The sequence below is a fragment of the Melozone crissalis genome, unplaced genomic scaffold (assembly GCF_028551555.1).
Source record: "Melozone crissalis strain CALT ecotype California unplaced genomic scaffold, PUWL_Pcris_2 ptg000013l_1, whole genome shotgun sequence".
Classification (NCBI taxonomy): Eukaryota; Metazoa; Chordata; class Aves; order Passeriformes; family Passerellidae; genus Melozone; species Melozone crissalis.
Genome location: NW_026535791.1, coordinates 5,980,048 through 5,992,237, shown reverse-complemented (window position 1 = coordinate 5,992,237; position 12,190 = coordinate 5,980,048). Strand labels below are relative to the sequence as shown.

The window sequence follows — 12,190 nt, the reverse complement described above, 5'->3', positions numbered from 1 at the left end:
TGCCAGCATGAGGATAAGGTGATATGAATGAACTTCATATTGTGAACTGATCTGGTGAAGTTTTCTGGGTTTGCACACGATTACCACAGGATGTCTTCTGTGAAGATGGAGAGCATGAAGCAATGACAGACCTTTTTTTACGTGTATGTATCACAATGACAAAACAAAACCAGCAAGCACATGAAACTAAATCGTTCTAACATCACAATTAAGAACAGAAAGCTTTCAATTCAAAATCATAAAGGTCAGGTTTTCATTGCATTTCTTCTTCCTGAACAGAAGAGGGGGAGAGGAAAGAAGGGTCACTTAGCTGTGGCCTAAAGCATATAAGATAAAAAGTTCTGATTATTTTTAGGCAGGAAGGACAGCTGCTTCCCATAGCTTTATTTTGTACTAAATTCTAAAGCATACGTTCAGTCTGAGTGTCACTCCAGCTCCTGCCCGGATGGCTAAAGAGCATCCCTCGATCGGCACGAACCCCTGAGCTCCGGAGAGAGGTCCTCAGCAAACTCCAGTGCTGTTCAGCGGCTGACTGGAGTTTCACGAATTTCAGCTTCTCTTTCAAAGGTTTCTGTCTCCAAATTGGACAGAGGAGCTCGCACACCCGAGGCAGAGCCTCTCCTACCAAAGAAGGTAACAAATCCAGGCACCCGAGACGCCTTCGGTCTGACTCACGCCGCTGCAGAGCCGCACACGCTGCTGACCCCTGCAGCCTCGGCTGTGCCCTGCGCTGCCCGCACGCCGCTCACGGAGCCCCTGATGGGGACAGGGACACGGGCACAGCTGTGTCACACAGCCCGGGACTGGGCTGCATCCCCCTCTGTGGTCCCCAGCTCGGGAAGGACACGGACCTGCTGGAGCGAGTCCAGAGCAGGGACACAAAGATGCTCTGAGGGCTGGAGCGCCTCTCCTGTGGAGCAGCACCTGGGGCTGCTCGTCTGGAGGAGGCTGCGGGGAAACCTCCCAGCAGCCTGCCAGTGCCTAATGGGGGCCTGTAAGAAACATGGGAACGGACTTTCTGGCAGGGCCTGTAGTGACAGGACAACGAGTTATGGTTGTAAACTAAAAGAGGGTAAATCTAGACTAGAGGTAAAGGAAGAAGTTTTTACGGGGAAGGTGATGAAACATTGCCACAGGTTGCTCAGAGGGCTGGTGGATGCCTCGTACCAGGAAACATTCAAGGTCAGGACACACAGGGCTCTGAGCAACCTGATGGAGTTGAAGACGTTCCTGCTCTCCTGCTTACTGCAGAGGGATTAGAAAAGATGAGCTTTAAAAATCCTTTCCAACCCAAACTCAAATTCTATGATTCTATGCCTCAACAGACACACACAAAGCACTCAGCACCCACACAATCCCCGCTGGCAGCACCGAACGGCCCCGCAGGGATGGCCCCAGGGAACCTGTCCTGAGCGCGGAGCCTGTCCCCGCTGCGGCCCTCACACCCAAGGCAGCGCAGCAAAGGCACAGCGGGACCCCACAGAGCCACGCAAGGGAACAGCAGCTCCCAACAACCGCACACAGGGAACGGGGCACGCCAGGTGTGTCGGCCTGGAAATGCAGGAGGACACAGGCACACACGGACACACGGACACACAGACCACGCCCGCACGGCCGCTCCCACCACGCGCGCTCCCGCGGGCGCGCACCGGCGGAGGCGCGCTCGCGCCCACGGGCACGCGCGGGGTGGGGGCGAGAGGCGGAGGCGCGTGAGGAGGAAGAGGAAGAGGAGGAGCAGGAGGAAAAGGAAAGGGGAGAGGCGGGGCGTGCCGCAGCTTCCCGGCGGCTCGGGCCGGTCCCTCGGCTGCTTCGGCGGGCCGGGGCCGGCGGTTCGGCTCCATTCGGCCTGGCCCAGCCGGCAGGTAAGAGGGGGTCACAGGGAGCCGCGGGCACGTGCAGTGACCTCCGCGACACGCAGAACCGGGAAGGCGGACACGACAGGGCACGGTCACACACCCGCGTACAGCCCTTCTTCCGTTTACAGGAGGGACACCCACGGGATGCCGCCCCCTCCCGTGACCGCTGCCCGGCATGGGAAGCGAGGCGGCTCCCGCGGTTCCCGCTGTGCCCGGAGCTGCCGCTCCTTGGAGCTCCCAGCCAGCGGAGTCAGGCGGCCTTGCCAGCGCAAGGACGAGCGAAACGCACAAGGCGAAACACACGTGTCTTTGCCGTGCTAGGCAAAGAAAAACCCTTCCATAAAAAAAGGAGTTGTTTTCTTTCCGACAGCTAAGGCTAGATTTATTAGATTTAAATAGCGTCAGAGAATGAAGGAGGATACCAACAACACCATGTGTTTAGCAGAGCAAGGTCATAATTTCCTTAAAACAAGCTGCTGTTCCATTGCTGAAATACTGTTACTTAATTTTATAAATCAGTAGCTCTCAAAGGCAAGCCAGGCTCTTCTGAATGGAAAATAAATTTAATTATATCATTCAGTATGGAGCAGTGATGCCCAGATTGCAGACCAAGTCTGCAGTGCATGATCCAGAGCTGCTTTATGAAACCATTAAAAAAAATAAGGACATCATGGCTTTTTTGTGGCTGCACTGATGATGCACAAAGACACTTGGGTGTTGAAGGGGGTGTTCAGTCATAGGGCTGTTGTCGCAGCCAGACCAGAAGCTGTTTTTACAGGGGTCTGGACTGGGCAGGAAGAGAAGGTAGCTCTACCAGCTGGTTTTAGGCTGCTGTGGAAATCATATTACTTCTCTTCCTGTGCCTGTGGCCTGCTTGAGTTCTGGATCTAGGTAGCACACAGCTGTTATCAGACTGCCCTGTTCATGAACTCTGGCTCCTTCTTCAAGCAGTTTGCATGGACATTGTCCCTGCTGAGGTATGATATCCATCCCAGGCTCCAGACTGTCCCCTTTTCAGACTGTTTATTCGCAGGCAAGTCATTTTACTTGTTCCTGTGCCAACACTGCTTAGAATTATAAATAGCTTTTTATCCTTGCTGATGGTTTACACCTTTTCCATGTGTATGTATGCACATGGATGCATGTTTACACCATGTCATATATGTGTGTGTGTGTATGTGTATGCATGCATGTATTTATAGAGCAGAGTCACATTCCCTCCTGGGCAAAAAAGGTCTCACTCTTGCCAACTCTTCTGGTATGATGTTTGGTTTCCTGCATCATCCTTGGCTTTTCCTGTAATTGCTGCCTTTTAAACAAAAGAAAAGGAAAACTGCAGAGAATACTCACAGTTTGCTCTTTATTTCCAAAGTTTTTTGCAGCTGTTAGAAAATGGATGATTTCTGAAGGTCTGAACAAAATGCAAATAATGGGCAGCTGCAGCAGAATTGCCAGGGGGATTTCATGAACCGGGGAAGAATGGGAAAAAATCCAATGGAAGAAATGTCTCAAAGATGAGTTTCAGTAGTCTTCAAGCACGGGTATATTTTGAAGCATGTTTGAAAGTTTATAGCTTCATGAGTACCATGTCAGGATAGATGCCTGTAACTATTGAGGTTAAAATTTGAAAGTGAGAAGAAAGGAACTAGAAGTATTGGATTCTTTAAAGGAGTTCAGGCTCAGATTTTAAGATACAGAAGGTAACATCAATTCATACATTTTGCTCATTTGTCAGATTGTCTCTCTGGGTTAAATCCCTTTGTTACTGTAAAATGACTGTTGATTGATGATTCTGTATAGTAGTACCATGTATCATTTTAAAAGAGTAGTTACAAAAAACACTAGGGTTTACTGAACTGGAGTCAAGTCTTTCTAATATAACTAGAAGAATCTGACTGATGGGGTAACTTGTTTTTTCTTCTTCCTCAGAATGACTGCCTTGTGCACAATGAAGTATTTATGTCAAGCAGCCAGAAATGAGAGCAGATATGCACAAAGATTCTTTGGTACTCTTCTGCCACAGACAGCACAAAAGTGGCTCTTTTCTCTGTTCTGGATAGCGGTACCTGACCCTAGGAAGTCAGCTGTGTTTGGGCTTACTCAGCCATATTGTACAGGTGAAAAATCTCACGCACAACCAAAAAGTAAAGCGGCATTTGGAAGCGTTGGGCGAAGAATTCCCTATCGTATTTTGCACGTAATCAACCAGGATGGGGAGAGCTTAGGAAACATGCACCGAGCAGAGGCACTCAGACTTATGGATGAGCATGGCCTGAAACTGGTTCTGCTTCGTGAGAACGTAGAACCTCCAGTTTACAGACTGATGACTGGGCAGCAGATTCATGAAGAGCAGCTTAAACGTGCAGAGAAGAAAAAAGCAAGTCCAAAGCAAGGTATGTGCACTGTAAACACTACAATGCTGAGGACTTTGAAAAATGCTGCATTAAAAGTGGTTTCAACAGATTAAATCCTCTTACTTGTATTTGTGTAAATCCAAAGCCATGTCAGTGCAGTCCATGCTATTAAGGATTTGCAGTGGTGAAAATAAAATTTTGGATTAGTCCAGTCTTCCACAGAGAAGCCTTCTATTGCCCTCCTAGGATTTGCTATTTTGGCATCTGCTGACTTGTTAAAAAAATATCTTTATGTGAGTGAATATAACTAGGCTCTGGTTCCATGAGACTCACTGAATTTCTGTTCTTTTACTAAGGCATAGAGTGACAGGCAGTTTTTACATACTAAGGACCGGATACACCAATATAATTATATAGTTTGTCACCAGTAGTCATGAAACATTCTCTTCCTCATTTTCTGCTAGGAAGACAAAGTCCAGAGTCCTTTCTTGTACAGAGTAAGAGAACTTTGTCAGTATTTAACACTTTTCAGTTTGGTTTGTTTGTTTTTGGTTTTTTTTTTCCCTTAGGACCACCTGCTCCAGAAGTTTAATAAACTGAGTTTGGCAAAGAGGTTTTAGAAAAGGCATGTGACCTTGTATCATCTCATATCCTCAGGCTAATGAAGATAGCTGTGCTTTGGGTACAGTCCTGATTTTAGAGGAGAACATTATTGTGATAGTGAGTTGCTCTGTTCAAGAAACCACAAAAATATTATTCAGATGGTAACTGCTTTAGAGAAACTTGAAAGAGGAAGAGACAGTAGATATCATCATATGTATATTATGTTCAAATACATTACAAGGCATTGCTGTACTTCCAGTTGAATATTGCACTCACCATTCAATAAAATGGGCTGGAGATGAAGAGCTGTCTAACGTCAGCGCTTTTACCTTCAGCTGTCCTACGTGCAGAACACTGGAATTTGCACACTAAGTCCTTAATTCCAGATCCAATGCTTACCTGTTTGTCAGACCTACATTGTGTGGATCATATGAACAAGACTGTAATTAAAAATACCTTAAGCCTTCTGACCCTGAGAGATTTTCCCTGTGTGCCTCAAACATGCACTCAGTCTCCCATTTGGGGCAGTGAGTGTGAGAGATCAAGTTGGCACCCTCTCAGGTGAGAGTGGTGCATGCTGAGACAGCGAGATCAGGATGCTCTGAGAAAGCAGCATGGGAGGAGGGAGTCAAGCAGACAAAGCACCATAAGCTGATAAAAGAGAGCAACTAGTACAGGTTTGTCAAATGTTAAGCCAACAGTTTCAGTTCTGTTTTAAACAGGGGTGGTGCAGAAGGAGTTGTCCTTTTCTTCAGCTATTGCCAAGAACGACTTAGAGACCAAGACTAAACAGATAGCACAGTGGATTGACAAGAGACACCATGTTAAGGTTACCATCCGGCAAGCCAAAGGCAGCAGTACAGACATGGTAAGTGCACTCCTGGAAGTGGGACCAGTCAATGTCATCAAACAGCTGCAGCTGTACTGACCTTCCTTATTGGGCACTGCTACAGTTTTTAGTATCTTAGTAGAGATCTAGGTGCCATGCAAGTAGTGGTTGCCTGCCTTAAGCTGCTCCTCTTCAAACACTGGTGAAGAAAAGTAGTTCCAGAGAGACAGTTCAAATGCCATGCTTCCTTAACAATCCAGCTGCACTACTGGCTTGGACAGCAGAGTCTAAGCAGCTCCTACTCCTATGCAGCACCACCCTATTGTTGGGGCCAGTGAAATTTTCTGATCTATGCCTTTAGCCAGTTCACCCACTCTGAAAACTTTAAGAGTGTGATTTAAAAAGAAAAAGTCTGTATTTTAGCAGGATTATTTCACCAACAGTTGTTCTGGAGCTGCATTTATGCAACTTTGCCTAAGGTTAGTTGTCCATTCCTACATGAAAAGCTATTGGAATGGTGTTCCAAGACTAGCAGCGTGAAAATCACTAAAAATGTTAAGCAACTGATGACAACTTCCCAGTATAATTACAGGGCCTTGAGACTTCATTGTCATTCACAAAAATGGATTTTTTATAAATATTCTGTGTAAGACTGTTTTTTTCTCCTAGTGAATTAGGTGTTCTTAACGATTGTCTCAACTAAATTGCTGGAGAAAATTGTAATAGCACTTCATCCAAAAAGAACATAACTTTTTATAGGAAGGTAAATTTACAGGGAGGAAGTAACAAGAAAAACTGATGATGGGAGGGAACAGAACATTTCATGACATAGTCCTGATTTACATTGTCCTTGAAGCCTTAATAATGAGGTTAGGAATTTGGTGTGTTACATAAATGCACTGTTACTCAGTTCAATACCACCAGGTCCTGCTGACCTTAGGACAATACCTTAAGAAAAAAGCCTCATATAATAATATATCTGAATCTAGAGGAAGAGGAGGGTGAGAGGAGTCAGATGCAGACCACTGTAATGGACACCCTTACAGAGCAAAACCCTGTGAGTCAGCAGTGCAGCCTAAATGTCAGGAAATGGCTGAATCCCCCTCTAGTGACTTGCCTAAACCTGCTTATGAGTAAAGAAGTTAGGAAAGGACAAGCTGAAGTGCTCAAACTAGGACTAGCAACTAGCTTGGTTCAGCTAATAGCTAAACTAAGCAGATCATGTTATTACAGAGCAGCTTGAAATATTTTTCTACCTGTATTTGTGCATTCATTTAGTTCCATTTTCATTTTTCTCCTCCTTTTTAGTTCATGCTTTTTGACCAAATTTTGGAGACTGTGTCTGAGAAAGCAACTTACCTTTCCAAGCCGAAAGTTGCTAGAGAAGGAGTGAGTACCTGCATTTTCAGGCACATGTCTGACAAAGAGTTGAAAGAACACCAGAAGATGGAAATCAAGAAAAACAATACAGTAAAGAAAGATGAAAACCAAGATCTGAAGTCAAATGAGTTGCATCAATGACTTTCTGAAGCAGTGTAAACAATATATATTTATTTAAAAAATAAAATTTTAAAAAATTAACTTTATCTAAAGTTGTTGTTGAGCTTTACATTGGTCATTCCACGAAGAACACTGTCTCGGTTAACCTTTGCTACAGAGTTCGAATTTCAACAGCTGGTATTCCATTTTCCACGAGCTTATCTGCTGTCTTGCTTTCCATCACAACCTCATCCTTTCCTGGCTGTGTTTTGGGAGGAATGTAGCCACTGAGACGAGAGGCTAAGCTCCTCTTGGGACGAGAACGCTTTGCCTGGCAGAAATAGATCCAGAATTAGTAAACTTAACAGACCTGTGGAGCAAAGACTACTACTGTGGTGGGGGAAAACATAACGTAGAGGCCAGGACTGCACTAGCTAGAGGAGCTTCATAAATTAAGAATCTCACAAATGACCAACATTTTTGACCTGTTTTCCTGTTTGAAGTCACATTATAAAACAGGTAAAGTTTTCCTTTCCCTCCTCTGCAGTGACAGGGTAGAGGTGAGAAGACTTTCCAAGAGTGTAACTTACTTTCAAGTTCAGCTTTCTCTTTTCAGGATCATGTACAACTGCATGTCTTGCTAGGCTCTGCTACAGTTACAAAGAGCAGGAGGGAAAAAAAAGAATTAAATTTATAATTTCAGATAATGAGATTCAGATCAGAGGAGTGAAAAAAACACATACCTTCATTGCAAACACTTTTCCACAGCCTGGATAATCACAGGAGAATGGTTTTTTCTCCTCATGAAAAGAGAGGATATGGCTTTGAAGGTTAAATAAAGTTGTGTACGTTCTTCCACATCCTTCTCTGGGGCAGCGGCACACTTCCCTCTCCACAGCATGTGTCTTTTGATGCTGCTTGAGGTAATCCTTCCGTTTAAAAGTTTTGTTACATTCACTGCAGACTATTGGCTCTGAGTGGGAGAAAGAAAGGCAGACTATAAATAAACAACTTCTTACAGCAGCTCAGAATCAAACCCTGGTGGTCTATTAGAACAGTGCTAAAATCAACACAAAATGCAAGGAGCTTAGAGACTTCAGGAGGATAATGCAGTAGGAATTATCCAGATCTGAAATCCTACATAAAACAGTATTCTGTTAACTGAATCACAAAGTTAAGTTAGTATACTGAGCAGCATTTTCATCAAAGGTCTAGCTGGAGTGACAGCCACTTCACCAATAAAGTTAGTAGACAAGTTTGGGACATGCTGACAACCTGATGAAATGAGTACAGCAAGGACTCCAGATTAGAAGTTGGTTTCCTATTTGTATCATAAGTTTACTAATGCATTTGGAATTTACCTGCATGACTGACTTTATTATGTTTCAGAAGCTCTGTCCAAGTTTTTCCAATATATGAGCAGTTTTCCTTCTTGCATGCATAGCCTGTTGAATAGAACAAATGTTTACAATCACAGAGGGTCTGACAAACAGTCCAGTTTTACAAGGGGGAACTCCACTTCCAGCATTTGAAAATTAAAAGCCAGTTATTCCTTATCTCTTCCCGTATTGCACAGGAGTGGGATAAGAGACCATAAACAATCAACACAAATTAGGACAAAAGAAAATCCTAGCAATTTTATGTAAGAAATCTTATATCACTGACACCAGTTGTCCAGAGAGTCTGTGGAAGCCCGAGCCCTGGAACCATTCAACATGGTCCTCAACAACCTGGTCTAACTGTCCCCACCTGGAGCAGGGAGCTGGACAAGGTGACTGATCCTTTCTGACCTAAATGATTTTGTGAAACCCTCTCTCTTTGCTTCAGTAAAGCTACTTCCTCCCAGCCACACACTTTCTCTCAAATAGATGAAAATAACTAGTAATACATATTACTTCTATATAAACATTTGTCCTGCATATTATGAAGAAATACTGACCATACAGTAGTGTTCCAGAGTCTAAAGAGATTCTACCATTCTATCAGGCAGGAACCACAGAAAGTCAACACTATTTAAATCCCAGGACTGGAATGCTCAAAAACCTACAAACAAGTCCTTGTCTGAAGAAAAGGGAATCGCAGTACAAATCACAGCACAAATCACAGCCTTCTGGGTACTCTTCCTAGTCTGTTGGGTTGATTTGATTTGATTTTGGTTTTTTCCTATCACTGGAAAGCTGGTTATCTGTCAGTGAAAGAATGGATAGGAGGGCAGCAGGATTAGCTCAACTGTACATGGCCACATTCTGATGATTTCACTTAAAAGCCTCTCACAGAGGTTCATTAATAACTAAAAATACACATGCTCTGCCAAGGCTCCATAGGAAATTTGTGGCAGAATTGGCAACTGATCCTAAGCTCTGGACATCTAGGCTAATGCCTTTACCACCAGCCCATCTCCAAAAGTTGGATTATCTGCAAGGAAGCACCTCAGGAGAAGAAATAACTGAAGGAATCCTGAGCTCTGCTCAGACTGCCACAAACACACATAACTGAACACTGCAATGCCCTGCAGTTATATCCCACTTCACTATTCAAAATGGGTGTCTTGTCTTGTCTGGATCACTGGGCCCAGAACACTTGGAGATTGCCATACATCCATGCACACTCTGCACTGGAAGCAGTTCTTCTTCCTTTGCTGAAACATAACCTTAAAAAGAAAAAAGCAGTTTTACCTTCATGTATCTTCTCATGCCGCTTTAGTCGACTTGGAGTAGAGAAACTCTTTCCACATCCTTCTTTATTACACCTAGGTACAAAATAGCAGTAGTTTCATTTCTTTCTCCGTATCTACAATTTTTTTGTTAAGTTAAGGACAATTAAAATTAACAAAATAATTTAAGTTTCCCTTCACCTACAATCTGTATGTGTCCTTCAACCTTGTAAAAGTAAATTCCATAATAGTTTTTCAATAGACTTGGATGACTTTGAGAGTTAGAACAATAGTATCATTTCCAAATATACAGCAAGTTGAGCTTTAGCTGAAGAGTCAAGCCTTGTATCATCTCCACACAGCAGGCTCTTCAAACATAGAAGAACAGAAAGTGGAAAGTTTAAGTGGCTTGTGCAGAACCAGCAGAGCACTGACATTTTTGGCTGTCATCCAACCACAGTAGTGCATTTCACTGAAGTGGAAGGAACACTCATGTTAAATGTGACCCACCTGTAAGAAATACAAGACTGAACTTTGCTTTTAGCAGATCTATAGTGATGTGTTATCCAAATGGAGCCGCACAGTTTCCAAGATTAGTGTCCAAGTCTGTCCTCTTTTTCTACATACTACTCACTACTCAATGTCAGGTCACTGCTTCTTACTGGGAAATAAAGGTAGCTGCATTTTACATTACTGTGCAAGCTCTTATGGCTGTATGTCAAACTATGAAGTAAAACCTGGGGGGTGGGGGAGTGTTGTGTTATTTTTTATAAAACTGCTGGAATGCTGAAGTTACAGAGCACCAAGATTGTTGCTCAAAACAGATCACTGAGAAAAGGACTAGTACAAGAAATATACTTGCAGCCCTGACTACAAACTGATTTCCTTATTTTACTGCCACATCAATGAAAAGGCTGAGAAAATGCACCTTTTTCATCTACAGTATTTAAGTGTTAAAGTTCAGTATGAAAATTATCCACGTACTTGAAGGGAGGTTCATTGGTGTGGTGACATTGATGAACTTTAAGTTGCTGATGCTTCTTGAAAGACTTGTTACAGCCTTCAAAGTCACACTATTGAGGAAATTAAGTTTTGATTAGAGGCTAAATAATGACTGTTCAGTTCATGTCTTTGCTGAAATCCCAGTTATGGTGTTTGAACTTACACAAGTACCACATAATAGCAAGTTGATGTATTTCACCAGATACACAAGAAAGAGCTTGTTTAGCCTCCACTGTACAGTGCAAAGGTAATTACTCACCACATATTGCTTTTGCTGATTCTGATGCTTGCGCTCAATGTGCTTCTTCATGTTTGATTTTGTTCCAAATTTTGCATTGCACCCATCGGTTGTGCACCTGCAAATGAACTGCATTTTCTATTACTGCTGTCAGTGACTTGTTCCCTAGGCAGATACAGAAATCATCGTACAAGAACAACACACTGAAGAATTACTGAAACTCACAACTCAAATACAGAAGTTTGCTTTGAAGACACTAAAAGCCAGAGACTAAGTTAGCCTTTTAATAATGTATTCTTGGGGAGATCTGCCCACTTCTTTAAGCATTTGTTACAGATCACTACCAGAACAGGGAATTTGATCCCACCCCGTGTACACACTGTTATGGCAGTGCCCATGACACCAAAGGCACGCATGCTCTCTACCCTGCCTTGTTTTAACTTCCTTTCCTTAAAAAAGCCGCATTTCAGCTTAAGTAAAAACTTGGGCCTTACTCGAACGGCTTTTCCCCGGTGTGCGTGAGGAGGTGTCGGGCGCGGTGGAAGTCCCTCGTGAACCCTTTGCCGCAGCCTTCATAATCGCAAACATACGGCCTCTGAAAGAGAGGAGCAGTGGGCAAACCCACCCCCTCGGGGAGGCCATCCTGCCGTCAGAGGGATGCCCGGCCGCGCCCGGCCCGGTCACAGCGCGCAGCCCCCGGGTGTGGCGGCAGCCCCGAGCAGGAGAAGCGGCCTGCCCGGTGCCCCGCGGGGTCCCAGCGCGGCGCGCACGCCTCGCTCACACAGATCCCTCCTTCCCTCCCAGCCGGCGCGGCTCACCTCGCCCGTGTGCCGGCAGAGGTGGGCGGACAGCCGCCAGGCCTTGTTGAAGGCGGCGTCGCAGCCGGGGAAGGAGCAGATGTAGGAAGGGAGGAGCGCGCTCCCGCCGCTCCCGCCGCTCCCGTCCCCGCCGCTGTCCCCCAGCGCGCCGGCCATGCCGCAGGGCACGTGACCGCGCAGGTGGGCGGGGCGGCGGCGGCGCGTGCTCGGTGGGGCGGGCGCGCGCGGGGCCGAGGGCCGGGCTCGGTGCCTGAGGGGCGCTGGGGGCGCGGCGGGCCCGGAGCGGCGCAGGCAGAGCCTTTTCTGTGGCTGTGTGCCGGGAGCCCCCGCACAGGATCACAGAATGTCCTGACATGGA

The 12,190-nt window shown here is 45.2% G+C and overlaps 2 protein-coding genes across 4 annotated transcripts in view; one reads left to right on the top strand and one right to left on the bottom strand.

Annotated features, from left to right (window-relative positions):
• The window catches only part of MTIF3 (mitochondrial translational initiation factor 3), a 132,232-nt gene extending 125,009 nt beyond the window's left edge, over window positions 1-7,223 (top strand). The window contains exons 1-5 of one of the 3 annotated variants that reach the window (XM_054272121.1): window positions 1,765-1,862; window positions 3,229-3,397; window positions 3,786-4,249; window positions 5,536-5,681; window positions 6,951-7,223. In XM_054272121.1, coding sequence (XP_054128096.1) covers window positions 3,787-4,249; window positions 5,536-5,681; window positions 6,951-7,163 — 822 coding nt within the window. In that variant the 5' untranslated portion in view covers window positions 1,765-1,862; window positions 3,229-3,397; window position 3,786 and the 3' untranslated portion in view covers window positions 7,164-7,223. Of the gene's footprint in view, window positions 1-1,764; window positions 1,863-3,228; window positions 3,398-3,785; window positions 4,250-5,535; window positions 5,682-6,950 lie in introns of those variants that run through there. The other 2 variants (XM_054272122.1, XM_054272123.1) reach the window with 2 other exon arrangements.
• GTF3A (general transcription factor IIIA) lies at window positions 7,206-11,988 on the bottom strand. The gene is made up of 9 exons (XM_054272120.1): window positions 11,833-11,988; window positions 11,509-11,609; window positions 11,036-11,132; window positions 10,759-10,847; window positions 9,797-9,870; window positions 8,483-8,566; window positions 7,865-8,094; window positions 7,712-7,771; window positions 7,206-7,452 (listed from the first exon to the last, which is right to left on the bottom strand). The coding sequence occupies exons 1-9, from the start codon at window positions 11,986-11,988 to the stop codon at window positions 7,294-7,296; spliced, it is 1,050 nt and encodes a 349-aa protein (XP_054128095.1). The 3' UTR covers window positions 7,206-7,293.
• Window positions 11,989-12,190: the final 202 nt, after the last annotated feature.